The following is a 23,573-nucleotide window of genomic DNA, read 5'->3' as shown; positions in this document are numbered from 1 at the left end:
CACTGGCATTAGAAAGAGGAAAACCATAGGATTAAAAAATCTAAATAACATTTATCCTTTCAAACTAATACAATCCACAAGATGTAATTTAAACCTGAACTATTGAATAAGGAGTAAAAAAGGCAGTTCATATCACTGGTATCTGAAAGAAGAAAACCCATTGTAATGAAAAATCTAAAGTTGTATTCTTGCAAACACATACAATCCACCTAACCCTGTATTGAATAATAGGGACAAAAAGCGACTTATATCAACTCTATAGACAATAAAAATTAAATATCCATTCTATGTTGTCATACATGATTTGTGTAAGTCCCCTGGGTACCGAAAGGACCAAATAAGAGTGACTGATTAAATGCGTATTACAAGTACCACTACATTTTCTAAAACTGGACTTTTAAGTCAAGTGCCTCACCTTACCTGTTGAATATCAACATTGGAAATAATGTTTAATGTTTTGCACATACAGAGAGTATTGTACCAATTGTGCTTGTAACTAAAAACGGAGAGTAGTTGTGTATAAAACAACATACACAAGATTAAACTACCGCACACATCTTCCACAAACAAAGAAAAAAATAAACAATAAAATAGATGCCAACCACAAAAAGAGTAAGAAAATTATGACTATCGTTACCTATGTAGCAGGCGAGGTGCAGAACGCCTATTTCCTTGCAACTAACAGGAAGAGAAATTGTGTAGAAAACAATCATACATAAGATAAAAATACTGTATATCTATTCCATAAACTATGGAAAAGAATAAAATTATGTCTCCGTTCACGCACAATCAATACCAATTAAAATACACGAATGCACAAACTGCTATAAATCCGACACCCACTGTTATTGGTAAAACAATGGCGCTGCCGGGGTGCGTACACTAAGATGTCTCCAGTAGTATGCATAAAGGCCCAAGAGCCAGACAGACCAAATCGATTCTGACAGTTAAAAGGCAAATAGGCCAACAAGGAATAAGTAGTTGTTTTCCCACAACGACACTACCAACAACCAACGAGTAGTTAAGGGTGCAAATGAGCGACCCTAACAAAAATAGAGGCCAACCACAAAAGAAAAATATCAAGATTATTAGTTGCTTATGAAGCACGCCATGTTCAGACTGATTCGTGTCAGAAAAACTAGGTCTGGCATCTCGTCTACAAATATTTTAAAGTCAGTCGTATACAACCACAAATGATTGTCAATAAACATTAAGCTGTCCCTAGAACAGAACAAGAATCCAAAATTTGCTAATCTTACAAGACTATAGTCCATTTCTTTTAGAGAGTCATATTTGCACCGACTCGCAACAGTGCCCTTTTAGCTCGGAAAAGTTTCCTGGTCGCTGATTGGTTAGAATTATCTTGTCCAACCAATCAGCGATCAGGAAACTTTTCCGAGCTAAAAGGGCACCGCTGTGAGTCGGTGCAAATATGACTCTCTAAAAGAAATGGACTATAGGTAGGACTCCACAGTTCCGAGTATAATACGAATTTGTACCTTAAAAGGTAATACCTTCACAGTAAAAAATAAGAGAATAAATAACTCTCTCGTCATGTAATAAATTTTGATGTCTTGTTGATAAAATTTACACCGAAGTCCCTGAGCTTTATAAGAATAAATGTCCTTATACCACATACAAGTTACTTAAGGGATTTAAGTGTACTGGTATTAACCCTTTTACCCCCAATGGACGTACTGGTACGTTTCACAAAACTCATCCCTTTACCCCCTTGGACGTACTGGTACGTCCTTGCAAAAAAATGCTATTTAGATTTTTTTTTGCATATTTTTGATAACTTTATGAGATACTTCGGGCATTTTCCAAAAGAATGAGACCAACCTGACGTCTCTATGATGAAAATTAAGGCTGTTAGAGCAATTTAAAAAATATATATTGCAAAATGTGCATGAAAAAGAAAAAACGCCTTGGGGTTAAGGGTTGGAAAGTTCCAAATAGCCTGGGGGTAAAAGGGTTAATAACTATACATCAAGATTTAATACAGAAGAAATGGGTCCTATTTATAATAACTTTTTAAGGAACGAGATTGTTCTTCATACGTCTAGAAGAACGTCAGCACCAATAAAAAATTCAGTAATTTAAAACAATCTGATTCATAGACATAAGTTTCCCTAATGGTAACTCAATACATTTTGTTTATAATACTTTTCAATATGTTATACCCACATACATATACATTCGAACATAATAAAACCATACAGTGTATAACCTTTTGAACTTTCTCTGATCAATAACCATTGCTTACCAGTATAAAAATATAAAATTAACTCGTACAATTTGAGCAGAGTATATGGATATTAAAAGATGTAGCCCTAATAATGTACAGGATTAACTTGGTACTATGACTGGCATTTAGGAAATTTCAATGCCAAAAAAATACCTGGAAAGAAAGTTAGTATTCCATGAAGTTTATAATTCAAATTAGTTAAGAACAAAACTATAAGCAATGAGTTAATTATTCATATATGTCCGTTAGCATAGAGCAATTATACATGACTACCAATTCAAATTGAGCGAAGATCTTATCAATATTAGATAGCAGATGAATATCACCTACGCCAAACCAAGGGTTTACAAAGGCTGAAACAAATATAAACGAATGATTATTCACCCTACATTATAGAAATTAATTAATTAAGGTTCTCAACTTTCAAACTTAACTGGTTCCAAAAGCTGTTTATAAATCAAATTGTTTACAAGTCCAATTTTGTTAAATTTCTTCTCGGATAGGTCTAACCTGAATCCCACATCTATGATTTACGGCTACAAAAGTCAACGAATAGTTTGGTTTCATATGAAATAGATATCAGGTTATTACAAATGTTGTTTAGCTTACTGTATTAAATGATATAATATTGGTTTATTATATTGTAGTATTTCTTTATCTTATCTTTCTTATTTTCAGCTGAATATGCGTTTGTTATCTCCGAATGTCTAAGTCGAATGCTTGTAAGCCGCGGCCCTTCTGTACTTACCTTCTGAGTGATATATCAGGCAACAATAAACCCACAGATAAAACTCCACCATACTGACGATCGCTGACAATGCAAATCGAGTGTGCGCTCTACGAAAATATATTCACTGCACTATTCAGCTGGCCCGGGGCCTTAGCTTCTCCTCTGGTAAGATTCGATTATGTTCTTCCATCGGGAGATAACCTGTTCCTTTGGGGTGGTCCAAAACTCTCTCAGAACCTTCCAGCCTTTGGCCGCCGTTACGAGTAGATAGTCGTTTCCTGGATCTTGCTGGATACTGTAAGCTCCCATGGTCAGACTCTGGGCGAAGCGGGCTGCTACACACTCCTGGAAGTGAAGAAAGTTTTACATTTCTGGGGCATAAATTTCAAGATGCACATAAAGTTCTTTGGCGAGACTGCGTCGCGTTTCTAGTTATTCAACGATGGTTGAAAGCTAAAGATGTTGCAAGACCTAAGAGACTGAATTCTTCTATTAAAGGAAACATAAAAACAATAAACCTAAGAAATAAAACACTATACTGTACATAAAAAACTGGAGTGAATGAAAAATCAAATTGAAGTTTTTTATAATTCATTATATTAAATATTTTTAAAAAATATATTCATGTACTTAGTCCAAACTATCATACACCAGAAATACATACTCCAAGGAACTAAGCAAGCGGCTTAAACCCAGAAGTTTCGACAAACTCTATGAGGAGCGCAGAGTGCTAAACTCTCTCTCTGGCAATATCATGGACAATACCAAGACCCTATAGAAGACTTGGCTTTCCCGCTCTCGAGAGAAAAAACCTGCCTTTAACCCTTTTACCCCCAAAGGACGTACTGGTACGTTTCACAAAACTCGTCACTTTACCCCCATGGACGTACCGGTACGTCCTTGCAAAAAAATGCTATTTACATTTTTTTTTTGCATATTTTTGATAATTTTTTAGGAAACTTCAGGCATTTTCCAAGAGAATGAGACCAACCTGACCTCTCTATGATGAAAATTAAGGCTGTTAGAGCAATTTTAAAAAAATATATACTGCAAAATGTGCTTGAAAAAAAAATAACCCCTGGGGGTTAAGGGTTGGAAAGTTCCAAATAGCCTGGGGGTAAAAGGGTTAACAGGAAACCATGATCTACACTCTGCATATGGGGATAACTGCAAACATAGTGAGTGGATCGATTGCTGGCTTAGCCATAACCTGGTGCAGTGTCTAATCTAAACTCACATTACTACTCTGTGTCATTATGAACATGAAGCTAATACTGCATCAACCATTCACAATATGAAATGAGAGAAAAAGATTAAAAATCCATGACTAAGATCATGATTACCACTGCTAGTTACTTCAGGTGGTAGCCGACATCAAAAGAAACAAAAGAGATATTTTTATCTCTTTGTTCTTCTTTGCCTGATGAGGAACTCGGTCGAGTTTTTTGGTACTGCTAGGGTGCCACAGCCCCCTCTCCCCTCATCATCCACCACATTGAAGCTTCTTATCCTCACTCCCATACTGCCACTACCTCATGAGGAATACATTATACTTGAAAAATAAAGGACACAGAGAATGGAGATAGCTTGGTCTACGTCTATCAACATCCAAACACCACGAGGGGAACATAGAGCCGACGTAAAAACACTCACGATGACGATTGCATCGCGCAGTACGTACCTTCAACACCTCCCACTCCAATTCCGAGAGATCTCTCTGGGTTAAGTAACCAGCCAAAATGTGTCCTCCAGCCTCGTTGGGTTCCATGACCTTCACCTCTATCATGGCGTACATAACGATTATGGCGACTTCAAAAACAAAGCAGGAATACTGAATGTCGCCAAAGTCGATCAACCCACTGAGGTGGTACTTTTCACTGTTGTCGGGATCTGGCTGTACGATGATGTTCTGCTCGTTCAGGTCTCCGTGCATCATACCTAATAAAAAAAAGATAAAAAGACAAAAGGTATAATTAAGATAAAGCCACCCGTTGAGATACTACGACTAGAGTGTTACAGGGTCTTTTGACTTGCCAGACAGTACTACATTGGATCCTTCTCTCTGGTTACGGTTCATTTTCCCTTTGCCTACACACTCACACGCCGAATAGTCTGGCCTATTCTTTACATATTCTCTGTCCTCATACGCCTGACAACACTAAGGTTGCCAAAAAATTCTTCTTACTGCACTGTAATTGTTCAGTGATCTGTGACTACTTTCCTCTTTGTTAGGGTAGAAGGGACTCTTTAGCTATGGTAAGCAGCTCTTCTAGGAGAAGGACACTCCAAAATCAAACCATTGTTCTCTAATCTTGGGTAGTTTTATCTTATATCTTATTTCTCTTCCTCTTGTTTTTTTAAAGTTTTTATAGTTTACAAAGTGATATATTTTATTTTTCCATGTTTCCTTTCCTCACTGAGCTACTTTCCCTGTTGGAGCCCCTTGGCTTATAGCATCCTGCTTTGCCAACCAGGGTTGTGGCTTAGCAAGTAATAATAATAATAAAATGAATGAGGAAATGCATAGCTACTATAACGATAAATGTGATAAAAGGTAGACTCTAGCGTACAGGTTTGTCATATAATTTAAAGGAAACATTCACTACACTTAATTCAGTCGGCAAAGAAAAGTTCAAACATCACACTAACCTTATGAACATAAATAAAGAAAACTTATTTGTTTAAGAAACTCATTCTTTGCCACAGACTAAAATAGCTTCCTTAATATCAGTACCTTATTTCTATTTGTAATGACCGTTAATTGTCCAGGGGTACGATAGAGCAAAGTGAAGAAGAAAACATTGTATGTGTAGAGTATTTAATAGAACAATAATATGAAGTTATAAAGATCGATAATGCGTTAACACAAGCCACTTATTTATACAATGTCAAGTACTATCCTCTAATATACAGGGATTTCTGTGCTACTGTAACTTTTAATATTTGCCATTTACTTAACACTGCGATTATTTTCAAAGTACTGCTGCGTACTTGTACTTTGACGTACTTTAACTAAAATGTTACAGGTTCATCCTAGGGTCATACCCAACATGTCTACCAAGTTTGGTCAAAATTGGTGAAGTAGTTTTTTTGTAAAGTTGTTCACAAATAAACAGAGAGGGGTGAATTCATACTCTTCGCAAAATCTTTGATATTGGCAATGACAATAAAAGAATTTGTCAACTGTATTTACATATCTTAACCATGACAAGAAATGAGAAAAAAATGAGAAGAGATGAACAGTATATTGGGAGGAGAGTGATGGAAATGGAGGTACAGGGAACGAGAAGGAGAGGGAGACCAAAGCGAAGGTGGATGGACTGTATCAAGGATGACCTTCGATCAAAGGGATTAACCGGTGATGAAGTGTGGGGCAGAGGTAGATGGAGAAAGCTGGTCAGAAACATCGACCCCACATTGTGAAAAGATGCAGACAAATAAGAAGAAGAAGAAGAAGAAGAAGAAGAAGAAGAAGAACAACAACAACAACAACAACAACAACAATAACCATGACAAGAGAAAGGCCTACCTTTCTCAAGCTTGGGGATAACTGGCGTGACATTCTTCTCCCACGCTTCGAGAATTTCCTCGATCATATTCCGCTGCCCTTCGTCTTTGATGGCGAAGAGAAATTTCCTCAAGTCTAGGGTGCTCTCCAGCATCCATATAGATTTTCTCGACAATAAAGTTTCATTTTTGAAATTCTGCAAGCAATAAAAAAAACAGTAACTTTGTCTAGTGAAATGTTCATGTATAATTTTCATTCATAAATAAAGGAAAATGAAGTAGTAATTTAAGCACAATTTTGACATCCTAAACAGATTATGGAACAAATACTTTTTGTGAATGAGTGACATATAATATACTTAATAAATTTACTATTTTAACTATATTTACCGTCTTTATCTAATGTCGACTTGTCAACACAAAAACAACTCCATCACTAGATATATACGAACCAATAAAGTTCAGATAAGAGATCGCGCTAACCACCAATATAGTTCGAACACCGTGAATCCAATCAGCTAACTACCCTTACGACAATCTCCACTAACAAAAACAACAACAACAACAACAACACGACCTGACGTCACGTGAACAACTCGTTTCTTCACTATCACCATATTGCCTATTTACTTGTACCCACCATGTGTCACACGATCGTACATAGTTCATTTTGTGCTTATATCTTCGTGGGACCCATGTACCAACCGTGTGTCACACGATCGTACATACTTCATTTTGTGCTCTTCGCTCTCCCCTCGCACTAAACATGTACCAACCGTGTGTCACACGAAGATACAAGCACAAAATGAACTATGGACGATCGTGTGACACACGGTTGGTACACTTATTACAATCAAATATTTAAATGTCATTGAGATTTGATTCAGGTTCTGTAATATTCCTCTTTTTTTTTTTTATCCTTTAGAAGTCAAAGATAATAAGAGATACTGATAAACTGCCTCTTGAACAGCAGGCTTTTTGAGTCTCAAGAAATGAGTAAATGGCAAAATGGAGGTCTCCTACATGTAACGCTCAGCTAAACTATAGATGAGATTGATTAAAGCAGGATCATATAAAAGACAGATCCTACAGAGAAATAAATAAATAGCTTTCCAGGAATGCTTTATGTACATTGAAGGATCAAGTGTAAAAGGAAATGAGGTCCTTTTGCTAAACGTTGGTACCATATTCAAAACCATAAAATTCAATGACTTTTCAAATGAAATATTGAAGTGTAGAAACCAGAAATCCAATAACTGCGTAATAATCACACTTCATTTCCTTGTTAACCCTTTTACCCCCAGGCTATTTGGAAATTTCCAACCCTTAACCCCCAGGGGGTTATTTTTTTTCCCAGCACATTTTGCAGTATATTTTTTTAAATTGCTCCAACAGCCTTAATTTTCATCATAGAGAGGTCAGGTTGGTCTCATTCTCTTTGAAAATGCCTGAATTTTCTCAAAAAAATTATCAAAAATATGAAAAAAAAATATTTTATAGCATTTTTTTGCAAGGACGTACCGGTACGTCCATGGGGGTAAAGGGATGGCTTTTGTGAAACGTACCAGTACGTCCTTTGGGGGTAAAAGGGTTAATAATACTTTAAAAGACGGAGACTAGATTGCAAACGAGAAAAATAATCCTACCTTCAACTCCTTGTCGAGTTTCCCGGCAAAAACGCCACATTCGTAAAATAACTCGGGAGTGTATTCGACTTGATGAAGAATCTTTCCCGGTAGGAAGGTTAAAAGACGAATCATATACTCTTGACTTGGAGCCTCAGTAACTGGAAAAATAAACTAAATAAATATGGCTTTATTAAAATACTGTACGATAAAAGCAAGGACTTAGTCTTATAGAGACAGTGAGCATTGCACATAATCCAAATATAAAAATTTTAAAATGTTATGATAATCTTTATTTCATAAAGACAAAATTTTTAAATAAATTCCGGAGTTATTTATAAAGGAAAGTATTTACATACATCCTGGTGTACCTGTCTTAACAACTCCCACTTAGTTGCATTTCATCAGGTCTAGTTACAAATGAAACTAGAGTGACACTCATTAGAGTGCATATCTCAACCGCGGAAGCTTATATCTTGACCTTTTGCTCGACATTTACCTTGACCTTTGACCTTGACATTTGTTAATTGGCATGGATTTTCATACACTCAAATATGAACTAAAGTTTGAAGTCTCTGTGACAACGATTTCCAAACTTATGGCTGATTATGTGAATTGGACATTTTGCTTTAACGAAAATTTAATCATTTCCAGTTTTTTACATAACAGTTAATCCCTCCAAGTTTCATCACTCTACGATTAAAATTGTGGCCAGGAAACTGTTCATAAACAAACATACAAACACACACACAAACAGGGACAAAACCATAACCTCCTTCCAACTTCGTTGGTGGAGGTAAATATCTCTTACATGAAAACCTCTAAGTAAATGGTTCTAACACCTAACATTGTCTTGTAAAAGACTGGAGCATTGTAAGGTTTCCTCAATATCACTGATTGAAGTGGACTTGATTTTGACTAACCCAACACCCAGAACCACCCACTTGATGTATGCACGTAAGTTAGGTAAACAATGTTGTGCATAATAATTTGGACTCTCGAATACATGACCGTTCAAGACTATGGATCGCCCTTGTAGGTCTGTAAAACCACAGGGGACCATCAAAGAAAAGGCAGATGAGTATTACACTCACTAGGGGTAAGTGCGGATCACCCCATGTGTGAGCCGAGGTCTCTTAACGTCCATTAATTTCTCCATGAGACCCAACCACAAATGAACCCAAGGGGCAACAAGTCGAGCAACACCAGAAGAAAAGGAGCTATGAAGTTTCTTCGATATTTATTTGGCATAGCCAACACCGATACTTTAACTGTCCTTCTTACCCTTCTTCTTTTTGGCAAACTCCAACCACTGCAAAGGAAGCCATAAAATGAGCTCATCACAAAGGGATGATTGCGAAGTCAATCCGCTGGATAAAACAAATATATAATGGGAATCAACAGCAGGTTTCGGCATTAACCTGCTACTTTTTACTGGGCTTACCAGGGCACAACTGAGTCTGTAACTCTAATCTGCTTACTAAGAGAATATAAAGCAAAAGATTTATATAGGCAAAATTTGAAGAGGCAGTAGGAGTATGCGAGTACTGCTTGGGCTTAAAAGTACTGATCTTGCTGACTGACAGATATGATGGCTGCCACCTGCCAGTACTTATAAATACCTTGTTAAGGCGGGTTTACAATGTCGAACGGTTTGTCAAACGCAGTTACAGACAAGTGTTTGAAGCGATGTTCGAACGTGTCACTGAGGTATTTGGTTGTCGAAAGGTTTGAAGAAAGTCTGTTCTCGCCAGACTTTTGTGGGCGGGGCTTCATTGTCCACAAACCTTATGCATTTGTGGCTGACTCCACCTCTTCGAACCATTTGACAAGCAGGTTCGACAACCGGGTTTGATAAAGTGTTCGACCGTGTAAACCCGGCTTTAAATTCTAACGGCCACTCCGGCTTTGCTGAAATCACACTATTTCCCTCGCAGATCGATGGTTTGCGCTCGTGTAGGAACAAACAACCTCTCATTACACTGACAGTTTACTGACAATACAAGAAGCCCCTTTACCCACTACATAAAAACGTTTACTGCCACTAACATCAAAAGGTAGAGCTGGAATGATGCTCTTAAGTACAATCATCTATGACATCTGATCCAGAGGTTCAGCTGTTTCCCTTTGTAATATTTGTGTCCAGGATGGTACATAGTCCCGGAGACTTATTGTAGATCATATTCCTCTTCTTGTTGTGTTAAATATATGCAGAAACTCTTTAGAAGAGTTGTTACAATTTAGGACCAAGGACAAGGGATCAGTCTATAGACGAGAGAGTTTTGGGGACTAGAGGCAGGAAAAAAAGAATATTCACTTTATCTTCTAAGCTGAGGAATCTTGATTACCAGTATGGGAGCATAAGAAGCTGATAACTTCAGCTACCACTTCGCATATTAAAAAAAATTGTGTGAGGCACGTCACAGAAGACGAAGATAGAAAGAAGTCTTGTAAATCTGGAGAGGAAGAAAGTCTACGGGAATTCTCACTCCCGAAATCCAGAATCTTCAATTTAGTGTATTTCCTGGCCTCAGGGCCAAGTGAACCTGTACTGCTAAAATTTGCACAGTTTTCCTCTAGTAAAGGATAAAATTGCACGTAGCTACCCCTACCCCACTTTTATGAGAGTTAGAATGATTGTCAATGTGGGCATTCAGTCATAACATATATTGGATGTTAAAATAGTACTTCTACTAGTGACAATATATAATGAAGAAACTGAACCAGTCCCTAAGCTGAACCGGTGATGGTACAACTTCTTTGGATGAAAGCACAAACACGTACACATGCTAGTGATTTGCCGAACATTAAGCAGAGTACGGCAACCTACTGTGACAGTTTAACGTATCCCTGTATGATTGATAATTTAATCTTTTCATGCTTGAAGAGCCAATAAATAAGCAGTCTGTCCATTGTATACATATTGTAATTTAATAGAATTTTAAAAAAACTGAATAAAATACTTCATATAAACATTAAATAAAAAGGAAAACAGAAAGGTAAACATAAAAAGATATAAGATTTAACTGCTGTACAGTATATAAGCATCAAGAAATCTTTTAATAACCTTGAAAAAAGAACCGTACGAGTCACATACACGAGACGTCTATGCTCACCATTATTCGTAAGAAAGTCATCAGGCGGCGGCGTCAGCTTCTCGGCCTTCATGTAGGAGCCAAACACATTTTTCTCTGGCTTCGGGACGTTGAACCCTTTGCTGTGTAGGAAGAGCATCATCTGATTCTGAGCGTCGACTAACTTCTCGTTTTTTGTGTCCATGGAGTTGAGGATCTTGAATGTATAGCCGTGCGGACACACCTCGGTAATGTGAGGATTTTTTGATGGGCCGGTAACCTGAAAAGTTAAGAAAAAAACAGATGAATATGTTATTTTTATTAATAAAATAAATTTTTGAATATACTTACCCGATAATCATGTAGCTGTCAACTCCGTTGCCCGACAGAATTCTATGGAGGGATACGCCAGCTATCACAATACTAGAAGGGGGTGTATTTACCAGCGCCACCTGTGGCCAGGTACTCAAGTACTTCTTGTTGACACCTCCTCAATTATTCCTCGGTCCACTGGTTCTCTATGGGGAGGAAGGGAGGGTCGATTAAATCATGATTATCGGGTAAGTATATTCAAAAATTTATTTTATTAATAAAAATAACATTTTTCAATATTAAACTTACCCGATAATCATGTAGCTGATTCACACCCAGGGGGGTGGGTGAAAACCAGTGTACAAGATTAAAGGATAGCTAAGTATCCCATATTTCATATAATCAGTTATCCACAATAACAATGAAATAATAAGTACCTGGTAAGGAAGTCGACTTGAACCGTTACTCTGCCTTTAATAAGATCGTCTTCCTTACTGAGCGCAGCGTTCCTCTTGGGAGGCTGAATCAACTCAAAGGTGCTAAAGTATACAGGGCTGCAACCCATACTAAAGGACCTCATCACAACCTTTAACCTTGGCGCTTCTCAAGAAAGAATTGACCACCCGCCAAATCAACAAGGATGTGGAAGGCTTCTTAGCCGACCGTACAACCCATAAAAAGTATTCAAGAGAAAGGTTAAAAAGTTATGGGATTATGGGAATGTAGTGGCTGAGCCCTCGCCTACTACTGCATTCGTTGCTACGAATAGACCCAGGGTGTAGCAGTACTCGTAAAGAGACTGGACATCTTTGAGATAGAATGATGCGAACACTGACTTGTTTCTCCAATAGGTTGCATCCATAACACTCTGCAGAGAACGGTTCTGTTTGAAGGCCACTGAAGTAGCCACAGCTCTCACTTCATGTGTCCTTACCTTCAGCAAAGCAAGGTCTTCTTCCTTCAGATGAGAATTTGCTTCTCTAATCAGAAGCCTGATGTAGTAAGAAACTGAGTTCTTAGACATTGGTAGAGAAGGCTTCTTGATAGCACACCATAAGGCTTCTGATTGTCCTCGTAATGGTTTTGACCTTTAGATAGTACTTAAGAGCTCTAACTGGGCAAAGTACTCTCTCCAGTTCGTTCCCCACCATGTTGGACAGGCTTGGGATCTCGAACGACTTAGGCCAAGGACGGGAAGGAAGCTCGTTTTTAGCCAAAAAACCGAGCTGTAAGGAACATGTAGCCGTTTCAGATGTGAAACCTATGTTCCTGCTGAAGGCGTGGATCTCACTTACTCTTTTACCTGTTGCTAAGCACATGAGGAAAAGAGTTTTTTAATGTGAGGTCCTTAAAAGAGGCTGATTGGAGCGGTTCAAATCCTGATGACATTAGGAACCTTAGGACCACGTCTAGATTCCAGCCTGGAGTGGACAACCGACGTTCCTTTGAGGTCTCAAAAGACCTAAGGAGGTCCTGTAGATCTTTGTTGGAGGAAAGATCCAAGCCTCTGTGGCGGAAAACCGCTGCCAACAAACTTCTGTAACCCTTGATCGTAGGAGCTGATAGGGAGCTTACGTTCCTTAGATGTAACAGGAAGTCAGCAATCTGGGTTACATTGGTACTGGTTGAGGAAAACTGCATTGGCCTTGCACCAGCTTCGGAAGACTTCCCATAAAGACTGATAGACTCTGAGAGTGGATGTCGTCCTTGCTCTGGCAATCGCTCTGGCTGCCTCCTTCGAAAAGCCTCTAGCTCTTGAGAGTCTTTCGATAGTCTGAAGGCAGTCAGACGAAGAGCGTGGAGGTTGGGAGTACCTTCTTTACGTGAGGTTGACGCAGAAGGTCCACTCTAGGAGGAAGAGTCCTGGGAACGTCGACCAGCCATTGCAGTACCTCAGTGAAACATTCTCTCGCGGGCCAGAGGGGAGCAACCAACTTCAGCCGTGTCCCTTTGTGAGAGGCGAACTTCTGAAGTACCCTGTTGACAATCTTGAACGGCGGGAATGCATACAGGTTGAGATGGGACCAATCCAGCAGAAAGGCATCCACGCGAACTGCTGCTGGGTCTGGAATCGGAGAACAATACAAGAGGAGCCTCTTGGTCATCGAGGTAGCGAATAGATCTATGGTTGGCTGATCCCACAGGGCCCAAAGTCTGCTGCAAACATTCTTGTGAAGGGTCCACTCTGTGGGGAAGACCTGACCCTTCCGGCTGAGGCGATCTGCCATGACATTCATATCGCCCTGAATGAGCCTCGTTACCAGCGTGAGCTTTCGATCTTTTGACCAAATGAGGAGGTCCCTTGCGATCTCGAACAACTTCCTCGAATGAGTCCCTCCCTGCTTGGAGATGTAAGCCAAGGCTGTGGTGTAGTCGGAGTTCACCTCCACCACCTTGTTAAGCTGGAGGGACTTGAAGTTTATCAAGGCCAAATGAACTGCCAACAACTCCTTGCAATAGATGTGAAGTGTCCTTTGCTCCTGATTCCATGTTCCCGAGCATTCCTGTCCGTCCAGTGTCGCACCCCAGCCCGTGTCCGATGCGTCCGAGAAGAGACGGTGGTCGGAGGACTGAACAGCCAAAGGTAGACCTTCCTTGAGAAGAATGCTGTTCTTCCACCACGTTAGAGTAGACCTCATCTCTTCGGAAACAGGAACTGAGCCCGTCTCTAGCGTCATGTCCTTTATCCAGTGAGCAGCTAGATGATACTGAAGGGGGCGGAGGTGGAGTCTCCCTAACTCGATGAACAGGGCCAGCGATGAAAGTGTCCCTGTTAGACTCATCCACTGCCTGACTAAGCATCGGTTCCTTCTCAGCATGCTCTGGATGCATTCTAGGGCTTGGAAGATCCTTGGGGCCGACGGACAAGTCCGAAAAGCTCGACTCTGAAGATCCATACCCAAGGAGACAATGGTCTGGGATGGAACGAGCTGAGACTCCTCAAAATTGACCAGGAGGCCCAGTTCCTTGGTCAGATCCATAGTCCATTTGAAAATCTCCAGACAGCGACGACTTGAGGGAGCTCTTAAAAGCCAGTCGTCTGACGGAGCCGGACACAAGATCATGATACTGCTGCACAGTCTGTAAACTGTCAATCATGGGCAAGCGAGGAAGTACAGTGACAACCCGAATCTGTCTAGACTGTCTGGGTCGTACAGACAACTCCTTAACGGGTTGCTGAGGTTGCCCACTGCGTCACAACAAGTCCCTTCTGTTGGTTGTTGAACGTCTTCCCCGTGACACCTTGACTCCGTAAACAAAAAATCCTCTAACAAGGACTAAGCTTGGACTGCATGTCATGCAACACAGCTCAAGGTCTATGGGAGCAGGTGTGGTAACAGACGGGATTAGCGGCTGAAGTGTAACCATTACCTTCCCTGTAAGCATGTTATGCTTAAATAAAAGTCCATAAGAGGTTATGCAGCTAAAGGCTCCCTCCAAATGACAGAGTCCTCAAGGGAATATCAGAAGGAGGGAGAAAAGAACTTTCTCATCTACAGGGACCTTATCCTAGAAAAGCTAAGTTCTCTGAGTGAGGGTTCACTGGTGCAAAGCAGCAGACTAGAAGGCAACGTTATGAAACTGCTTGACAGTCTAGTGAGTTGGCAACAACCCAAGATGTGTTGAGAAGCATGCGGTAAGGTATGCAGAGCATGATGTATGCAGAGTATGCTGTATGCAGAGCATGCTGAATGCAGAGCATGCTGTATGCAGAGCATGTTGTATGCAGAGCATGCTGAATGCAGAGCATGCTGAATGCTGAGCATGTAGGAAGTAGAGCCTGCTGTAAGCAGAGCCTGCTGAAAGGAAAGCAGAGCGTGTGCATGGCGTTTAACATTTCTCAGAAATTCCATGACCAGTGCTAGAGTGCTTAATGCATGCTTGCATGGGGTTTAAACCATGGTATGCTGAACAGCAGAGTCAGAACGAGCTGGAACAACAACAGAGGTTTCCTCAACTTGAGGGAAAACCTGAGGTTCAGACTGCATAGGCTGAACAACAGACGGAGCAGAAGGCAGGTGCAAGGGTGAAGGAGGTTGACTCCTAGCAAGAGTTGCACCCAAGGATTGTACCAGCTGAGCGGAGGACGGAGGCGGAGTAGTCCGTTCCTGTTCCTGAGAGATGAGTGGAGCATGAGAAGGTTGAGGCTGCGCAGAACAAGGTAAAGTTCTAGCAAGCTGAGGCTCCTGAGGCGCAAATGCATGGTGTAGATGAGCTTGCCTAGATGAGGGTTGAACTCGGTGCAGCGTTGGTTGAGCAGACAGACTCACGGAGGGGAGAGGTTGTTGTACCCCAACCGAGAGTTGCACCACTGGAGGAGCAGCAAGGGGAGGAGGAGGAAGAGTGTAACTCTCCTGATCCCAAAGCAAGGGTTGCCTTAAAGAAGGCTGAGGCTGAACAACACTGTGAACAGCAAACTCCGAAAGTGGTTCAACATCGTACGCCTGGCAGATGGAGCTGCGACTGGGTGCAGCGAGTGCAGGCGGGTGCAGCACAGGCTGAACGGGTGCAGGAGGTTGGTGCACCACCGGTGCAGGCGGGTGCAGCATAGGCTGAACGGGTGCAGGAGGTTGGTGCACCACCGGTGCAGGCGGGTGCAGCACAGGCTGAACGGGTGCAGGAGGTTGGTGCACCACCGGTGCAGGCGGGTGCAGCACAGGCTGAACGGGTGCAGGTGCAACACTCTCAGCACGACACTCACGCATCAAGTCCGAAAGCTGTGCTTGCATGGACTGTAGTAGAGTCCACAACATCATACGCCTGGCAGATGGTACTGTGATCAGGCGGAGCGAGTGTAGGAGGAGGGAGTGTAGGCGGAGGCGGTGGAGCAACACTCTCAGCCCGACACTCACTCATCAAGTCCGAAAACTGTGCTTGCATGGACTGTAGTAGAGTTCACAACATCGTACGCCTGGCAGATGGAGCTGCGACCAGGCGGAGCAGGTGCAGGCTGGGCGAGCACAGGTGCAGCGAGAACAGGTGGAGGGAGTGCAGGCGGTGCAACACTCTCAGCCCGACACTCACGCATCAAGACCGAAAGTTGTGACTGTATGGACTGCAGTAGAGTTAACTTGGGGTCGGCAGACACTAAGTTCTGCTGAGGTAAAGCCTTAACAGCAGAGATCTGTTGTGGCAGAACCTTACTCCTCTAAGTCGGAGTGTAATCAACTGATGATTTAGGAGAGTCAGAGCTAACCCAACGACTGCATTCGGGTTGTGAACTTTAACTTCGTACGTCTGGCATAGGTCTGGACTTAACGTTTAAGAAGTCTTGAGACCTGAGACCAGCGTTACTCTGCCTTTATTTTCTCCCCTAATCTCTTCTGCAGACGAGCAAAATAAGGGCTCAATCGTCTGCGGGTGGGAGTGACGGTCTCGGTAAGACACGCCCACAACCACCGAGAATACTTCTGTGCGCCGATCAAGGCCTGCTGAACCCTTATGCCCTTCGACATTGCTTCTCCCCTGGGCTTGGGAGCTTGCAAGAGGTCCCGGACTGGGAGGACGACTGGCGCGCACAAAAGTACCCTCACGCACTAATCACTTATCACTTTGATTTCTGTTTGCACTTATTTCACTGAACTCGAAACTTAAGTGGTTTGTACCTGAAATACGCAATTCTATCCTTTCTCAAAGTTAGTAATTGCGAAAACAGAATTACAATGTAACAGAAAAATCTAATGAAAGATAAATCAGTGGTTGGAAAGAGACTAAACACTAGATCACTCTAGAAACGTTTAGTTTCTTCCCCTAAAGAGACTAGGGAGAAGAGCAAAAATCGATAATGACGTTACTCGTACGCCTGGCAGGCTTGAATGAAACGTTTATCCTCTTTCTCCCTCCGTCTCTATCTCTCTCTCTCTCTCTCTCTTGACTTAGAACCTGAGAGAAGAGCCCAATCATATATATCGTTAAAACATATTATTGTTAAAGGAAAAAACTGAAAAGTTCCTTTATTAGGATCAAAACCATTAAGTTAAGAAAGAATGAACAAAACGCTAGACACGGTTACTCTTACTGCAACGTGAAACCGTGAACATTCTTTCTCTATCGTAACGATAGAGTGCAAGTTGAACGTTCTGAACGTCAACAACTGCAGAGACAAAACAAAACGTTAGTTCAGCTTTGAAAACAGTACGAGACTGTCAAAGAAAATCTTTCAAACTCTGTGGCGGAAATAGCATAATATGTTAACAGGTAAAACCGAAATGACGGGCTCAAAGTTTATTAACTTCGGTAAAAGACCGCCTACTATTAGGAAGGTCGAATATAAACAAATATAAAAATTAATTTTAATGAGTTTATAATAAAAGGAAGTTAATCGAAGAGGCCTATAAGAGGCGGAGAGATATAAAATAAATCTATAACTTTTGTTAAGCAAAATTAAGAAAGAGAGTCTATACTCTCTTAGACACCAACACTTCCGTCTAAGGGAAGGGTCGGCCATTGAAAGGTGAACGAGAGTTCATACTCTCTCGTCACCATAATTAATCAAATTAATTCCAAAAGCTAACTAAGCTAATATAGAAGTTTTCCAGTAAAGCGACAGCCGAAATCAAAGAGAAATACTTCACCAAAGTCGTGAAAATACTCCAAGAACATAAGCGTATCCCAGAACGTCTTGCCGGAAGCACGACAGAGGAATAATTGAGGAGGTGTCAACAAGAAGTACTTGAGTACCTGGCCACAGGTGGCGCTGGTAAATACACCCCCTTCTAGTATTGTGATAGCTGGCGTATCCCTCCATAGAATTCTGTCGGGCAACGGAGTTGACAGCTACATGATTATCGGGTAAGTTTAATATTGAAAATAAAATTTTTACAATAATCTAGACATTCATTCTTATTCTTCTTGTCTGCATCTTTTCCCACTTCTATGTGGGGTCGATGTTTCTGACCAGCGCTCTCCATCTATCTCTGTCCCACACTTCATCACCGGTTAATCCCTTTGATAGAAGGTCATCCTCAAATCTAGGTATTTATTCAATTGATTAAATTAGAAATGGTGATCCTTAGAAATTATTTGAAGACGTACAGAGTACATCTTCAAATAATTTCTAAGGATCACTGCACAGTACCAATAGAGATTTGCATCTGATAAACATAATTTGGCTGCAATTCTCTTTGAATCTAAACAAACAAATCCCTTATTTAAACATAAAAAGAACCTTATTTTACTAATGCTATGTAACTATGTGAGCTGCAGTATAGCAGTTCTTTACTTTTCTCCAATCGATTGAAGATTCAACATCCACACATCTAACTTAACCTCTAAGGTCATCAAACTCCTTAGAGTTGCTTCCATAAACCCAGTTACAATATATGAAAAAAGAAGCTCTTTAGCATGTCACAAGGCTTGACATACAATACATTAAATTGGTAACAATTCCCTACAAGTTTAGGAAGAACTGGATTTCCTACAGAAGTAACCCTTGCTTTCTTGAAGCGCTTGTGCGTGTTTAGTGGCACACAAGATTCACACTATGACCATGCTGTACTTCCCTCTGTACCTTGACAAGAAGCATCAGCAGACCTGGATACTGTACCAACCATGTGTCACTCCGGGGTCACCACCAATTTGACGGGCCGAGAGAGGCTGTGACTCAGTTGCTTTCACCCTGCCTTCTCAGTCACAGCTTTTCTCGGCCCGTCACATTGGTGGTGACCCCAGAGTAACACACGGTTGGTACATGAATTCAATGTGACGGGCCGAGAGAGGCTGTGACTAAGAAGACAGGATGAAAGCAATTGAGTCACAGCCTCTCTCGGCCCGTCACATTGGTGACCCCGGAGTGACACACGGTTGGTACAATACTATTTGGTTGGGTCGTTGCCACCTCGCATTAAAGTCTTAATGGCTGGTCTCCCAGCGTCGCCGAAAGATAACCCATATTAAATAGCGTTAGGTTTGTCAGTGACGGAACAATTACATATAAATAACTTAATGTGATAAAGCTGACCTGCACATGAAAGTTTTTATCATCGTAACTGTTGAGCTCTTTGACAGAGGTAATAACTTGAGAAAAAGCTGACCTGCACATGAAAGTTTTCATCATCGTAACTGTTGAGCTCTTTGACAGAGGTAATAACTTGAGAAAAAGCTGACCTGCACATGAAAGTTTTTATCATCATAACTGTTGAGCTCTTTGACAGAGGTAACCGTCAGTCCGTACAGTCTTGACACGAGGTCTGGAACATCGTCGGCATTCACAATTGGACGAATTATTTGGCCAGGCTTCAAGACTCCTATTCCTGGACTTGTCTGATCAGTTGCAGCCATTGCAATCTGGTAAATAAACGACAAACAATACAGAAAATGTCAACAAACATAAAAAACACATAATAAATGATTAAAACTAGAGATATTACTGTATACATAAAATGCTTACAACTGCCTTCACTATTCTCCATGATATGAAATAAAGCTTTCTCTAAGGTTTCTACAGAAGTCCCTTTAGTTTAATGGAATTCAATCTCTTGTCTGTCTTGCTTGAGGGTACACTCAGGCATGCTGTTCTATCTATGTCTCTTCCTTTCTTTTTTTTTAAGTTTTGAGTTTATATATGAACGATCTAATTAAAAGTTGTTACTCTTCGTTAGATAATTTATTCTGATTGTTTTTTACTTTGCTCGTAGTTATTCATTTCCTTGTTTCCTTTCCTCACTGGGCTATTTTTCCCTGTTAGAGACCTGAGCTTATGGCATCTTGCGTTTTCAACTAGGGTATCTTAACTCATAGTAATAATAATAATAATAATAATAATAATAATAGATAATTAACATCGCAAATTCAAAAAGCAATTTGTATTTTTCCTAACTATACAAAGCTGGAATAGTTGTTAAAATCTAATGAGGTAGTTATAACAGGCCATCAATCAACAACATTTGCAATTTTAACCTTCAAGCCAGGAACTTAGAAGGTGGTTAAGGTTTGTATAGTTGAAAATATACAATTAATCTGACCTAAGAAACCCACAATATATTGTAAAGAAGTTTCCCCAATACAGATTATCATATAATATATTTGTAAATGCGATGTACACCTATCGCTCCGATAGGTGAACAGCGATATGGCAGGGAATTACTGTTGTTTCTTCTTATAGCGAATTCCAGTTCGCTATAGATACAGACAGGTTACTATAATAAAACCAGCTACTATCCTACACTTAAGGCTCCGAACTTAGAAATGGTGGGATGTATGTATGATAGCGGCCACCTGAATGTATGATGACGGCTGACAAAGAATACGGCCGTGTAAGGGGGGTCGCAGGGAAGCGTTACAAACACCCCCCCCCATTAAGTAAGTAGTAAGGACACGGCATGTAGGTTAGGTTACGAGGTGAGGTTAAGGTTGATTAGTGTCCATCTTCTATGCACGGAAGAACTGGCCGCTGTTATACAGAGGCTCCGAAGTGGTCTTAAGACTAATACTAGCTCTTCTACATGGTAGACCTGGGCTAAAGACTAATTAAAGGCTAATGACTTAGACAAAGTCTAAAGGGCTACTTGTATATCCCTAAGGAATTAACTTTGACTTCAGTCAGGAGCTAATGACAGCCCTAAGGTAATTGATTACCGGCTGAATAACATGAAAATAATCTATCAAAACACTTCCCACGAGAGCAGAAAGCCAAATTATACTTACCCACTAAGACAACAGTTATACAAGACCGACTTGAGCCTACTATAAGCCCGGACTTTAGAAGATCTGGTGGTCAGGAAGGGCCTCAATTGGATAATCTAGGATTCTAGGCCAGAGACAGGAACTCGCTATTTGTCATAATTAACCTAATTTTAAACGGATATTATTGCTTTTTAGGCCTAAAATATATTAAGGAGGATGTCATACTTACATATTATATAGATTTAGGTTAATTTGTTCCTTCTAAGATGGATTAAAGTTGCAATTTCCAATGCAATTTGTTCTTATCACATGTGACAAATCACTTTTGATTAGAACTGTACACAACAACAGCTGATTGTGGATTAGATAAATGCCATTAACTTCCAGATGATAAAATTAATTGCATATTTGCAATTTATTAAGACTTATTCATATGTATACCATTAAAAAATAATAAATTATAATTTATGAGTAATTAAGTTATACGTTTTATTTACGTAAAAGAAGTTTATGTCATGATTTACAATTAATATCAATTTTAGCAATGTGGTAACTACAGTTATTTTAACTACATTCATAATAAAAGACTCTTCGTTCTATACTTTATTATATATAAATTACGTATTATTTAAATTACTAATAATATATTTTATTCAATAAAAATGCCTATTGTATTACAAAAGTTAATTTCAAATATTCCGCTACTTCAAGTCACGTGACCTTTCTTCGACCAGTGACAGCATTCTGTTAAAAAATCTTTGTTTTAATTTATTATTATAATTGATTTATTTGTTAATTAACCTTGTTAAGTTGCATTTATGTTAAAAATCATAGCTTTACTTATCTTTGTGAAGAATAGACTTATAAAACAAGGTTATACTAGCATTAACATTGTTGAAATTGATAGCTTTCTGCACCAGCCACCCGTTGAAATACTACAGCTAGAAAATTATTTGGCCTTTTGACTAGCCAGATAGCACTACATTAGATCCCTGTCTTTGGTTACGGCACATTTTTTCACCACCCACACATACACCGAATAATCTGACTTATTCTTTACACATTCTCCTCTTTCCTCATACACCTGAAAAGATAATAAAAAATTCTTCCCTACTGTACTGTAATTGTTCAGTGGCTACTTTCCTCCTGGTAAGGGTAAAGGAGACTCATTAGCTATGGCAAGCTGCTCTTCTAGGAGAAGGATATTCCAAAATCAAAGCATTGTTCTCTAGTCTTGGGTAGTGACATAGCCTCTGAACCATGGTCTTCCACTGTCTTGGGGTAGAATTCTCTTGGTTGAGGATACACTTGGGCGCACTATTCTATCTTATTTCCCTCCCTCTTGTTTTTAAAAGCTTTTTATAGTTATATTTAAAAGATCTATTTCATGGTTGTTATCTGTTTTAATACATTTCATTTTAATTGTTCATAACATCTTGTAGTTTATATAATTCCTCACTTTCTTTCCTCATTGGGCTATTTTCCCTGTTAGACCCCTTGGGTTTATAGCATCCTGCTTTTCCAACTAGGGTTTTAGCTTAGTTAATAATAATAATAATAATAATAATAATAATAATAATAATAATAATAATAATAATAATAATAATAATAATAATAATATTCATATTCATATTTGCTTAGATTACATCTGTCTTTTTCCATATAATCCATTTTAGATATTCCAACGCGTAAAAACATATTATAATAATTTCTAAAATATAAAAAAAGTTTTTAATATATCCTACTGTGTTAAAAATATCAAAATAATTTATAAAATATATATAAAAAAAAGATTTTATAAAGTTTTTAAGAATATTTGATGAGCCGTGACAGAGGAAAAGCACATTCATTACTACTGTAGTTAAGCCCAGTGTGTGCCGGTATATTTGACAAGAAATTTTGGATTACTTATTTTTCCATTTATTTGTAGTTCTACTACGTAAAATAAGATAATTACTCATTAAATAACTAATATAATTGTTAATTATGTAATTTTTAAAAGATTATTAAATTATTTGCATTATTTTAATCGAAATAAGTCAATGTAAAATCGTGTATTTTCTTGACCGGAAATTTCTGATTACTTAATACAACAATTACTTGTAGTTTTACTACGTGAAATAAGGTAATTACTTATTAAATAACTAATATAATTGTTAATTATGTAATTGGTTAAAAGATTATTAAGTAATTTGCAGGTTTTTAATCGAAATAAGTCAAGGTAAAATCTTGTGTTATCATCCGAGGCAAACATGGAATTTTTTAATACTTATTTTTCCATTTATTTGTAGTTCTACTACGCGAAATAAGGTAATTACTTATTAAAGAACTAATATAATTGTTAATTATGTAATTGTTAAAAGATTATTAAATAATTTGCATTATTTTAATCGAAATAAGTCGAGGTAAAATCTTGTTCTCATCAGAGGCAAACATGGTTGAATACAAAACAT

General features: G+C 39.3%; 1 protein-coding gene across 1 annotated transcript; it reads right to left on the bottom strand.

Moving 5' to 3' along the window:
• Window positions 1-1,411: 1,411 nt before the first annotated feature.
• On the bottom strand, window positions 1,412-21,469 carry LOC137625362 (hydroxylysine kinase). The gene is made up of 7 exons (XM_068356222.1): window positions 21,350-21,469; window positions 19,603-19,782; window positions 11,227-11,464; window positions 8,132-8,271; window positions 6,508-6,682; window positions 4,660-4,916; window positions 1,412-3,323 (listed from the first exon to the last, which is right to left on the bottom strand). Exons 2-7 carry the CDS (start codon window positions 19,774-19,776, stop codon window positions 3,129-3,131), a joined length of 1,179 nt encoding a protein of 392 aa, XP_068212323.1. The 5' UTR covers window positions 19,777-19,782; window positions 21,350-21,469; the 3' UTR covers window positions 1,412-3,128.
• Window positions 21,470-23,573: the final 2,104 nt, after the last annotated feature.

This window comes from Palaemon carinicauda, chromosome 32, assembly GCF_036898095.1.
Source record: "Palaemon carinicauda isolate YSFRI2023 chromosome 32, ASM3689809v2, whole genome shotgun sequence".
In the NCBI taxonomy this organism is placed as follows: domain Eukaryota; kingdom Metazoa; phylum Arthropoda; class Malacostraca; order Decapoda; family Palaemonidae; genus Palaemon; species Palaemon carinicauda.
This window is presented reverse-complemented; position numbering and strand designations above follow the sequence as displayed.

What these genes read in the sequence shown, in the direction of transcription:
- LOC137625362 (XM_068356222.1), bottom strand. Translation starts at nt 19,776, where the DNA reads ATGGCTGCAACTGATCAGACAAGTCCAGGAATAGGAGTCTTGAAGCCT. An exon ending in ATAAAAACTTTCATGTGCAG is followed by an intron (nt 11,465 to 19,602) that starts GTCAGCTTTTTC and finishes TTAACTTTTCAG; the next exon opens with GTTACCGGCCCATCAAAAAA. An exon ending in AACTCGACAAGGAGTTGAAG is followed by an intron (nt 6,683 to 8,131) that starts GTAGGATTATTT and finishes TATTGCTTGCAG; the next exon opens with AATTTCAAAAATGAAACTTT.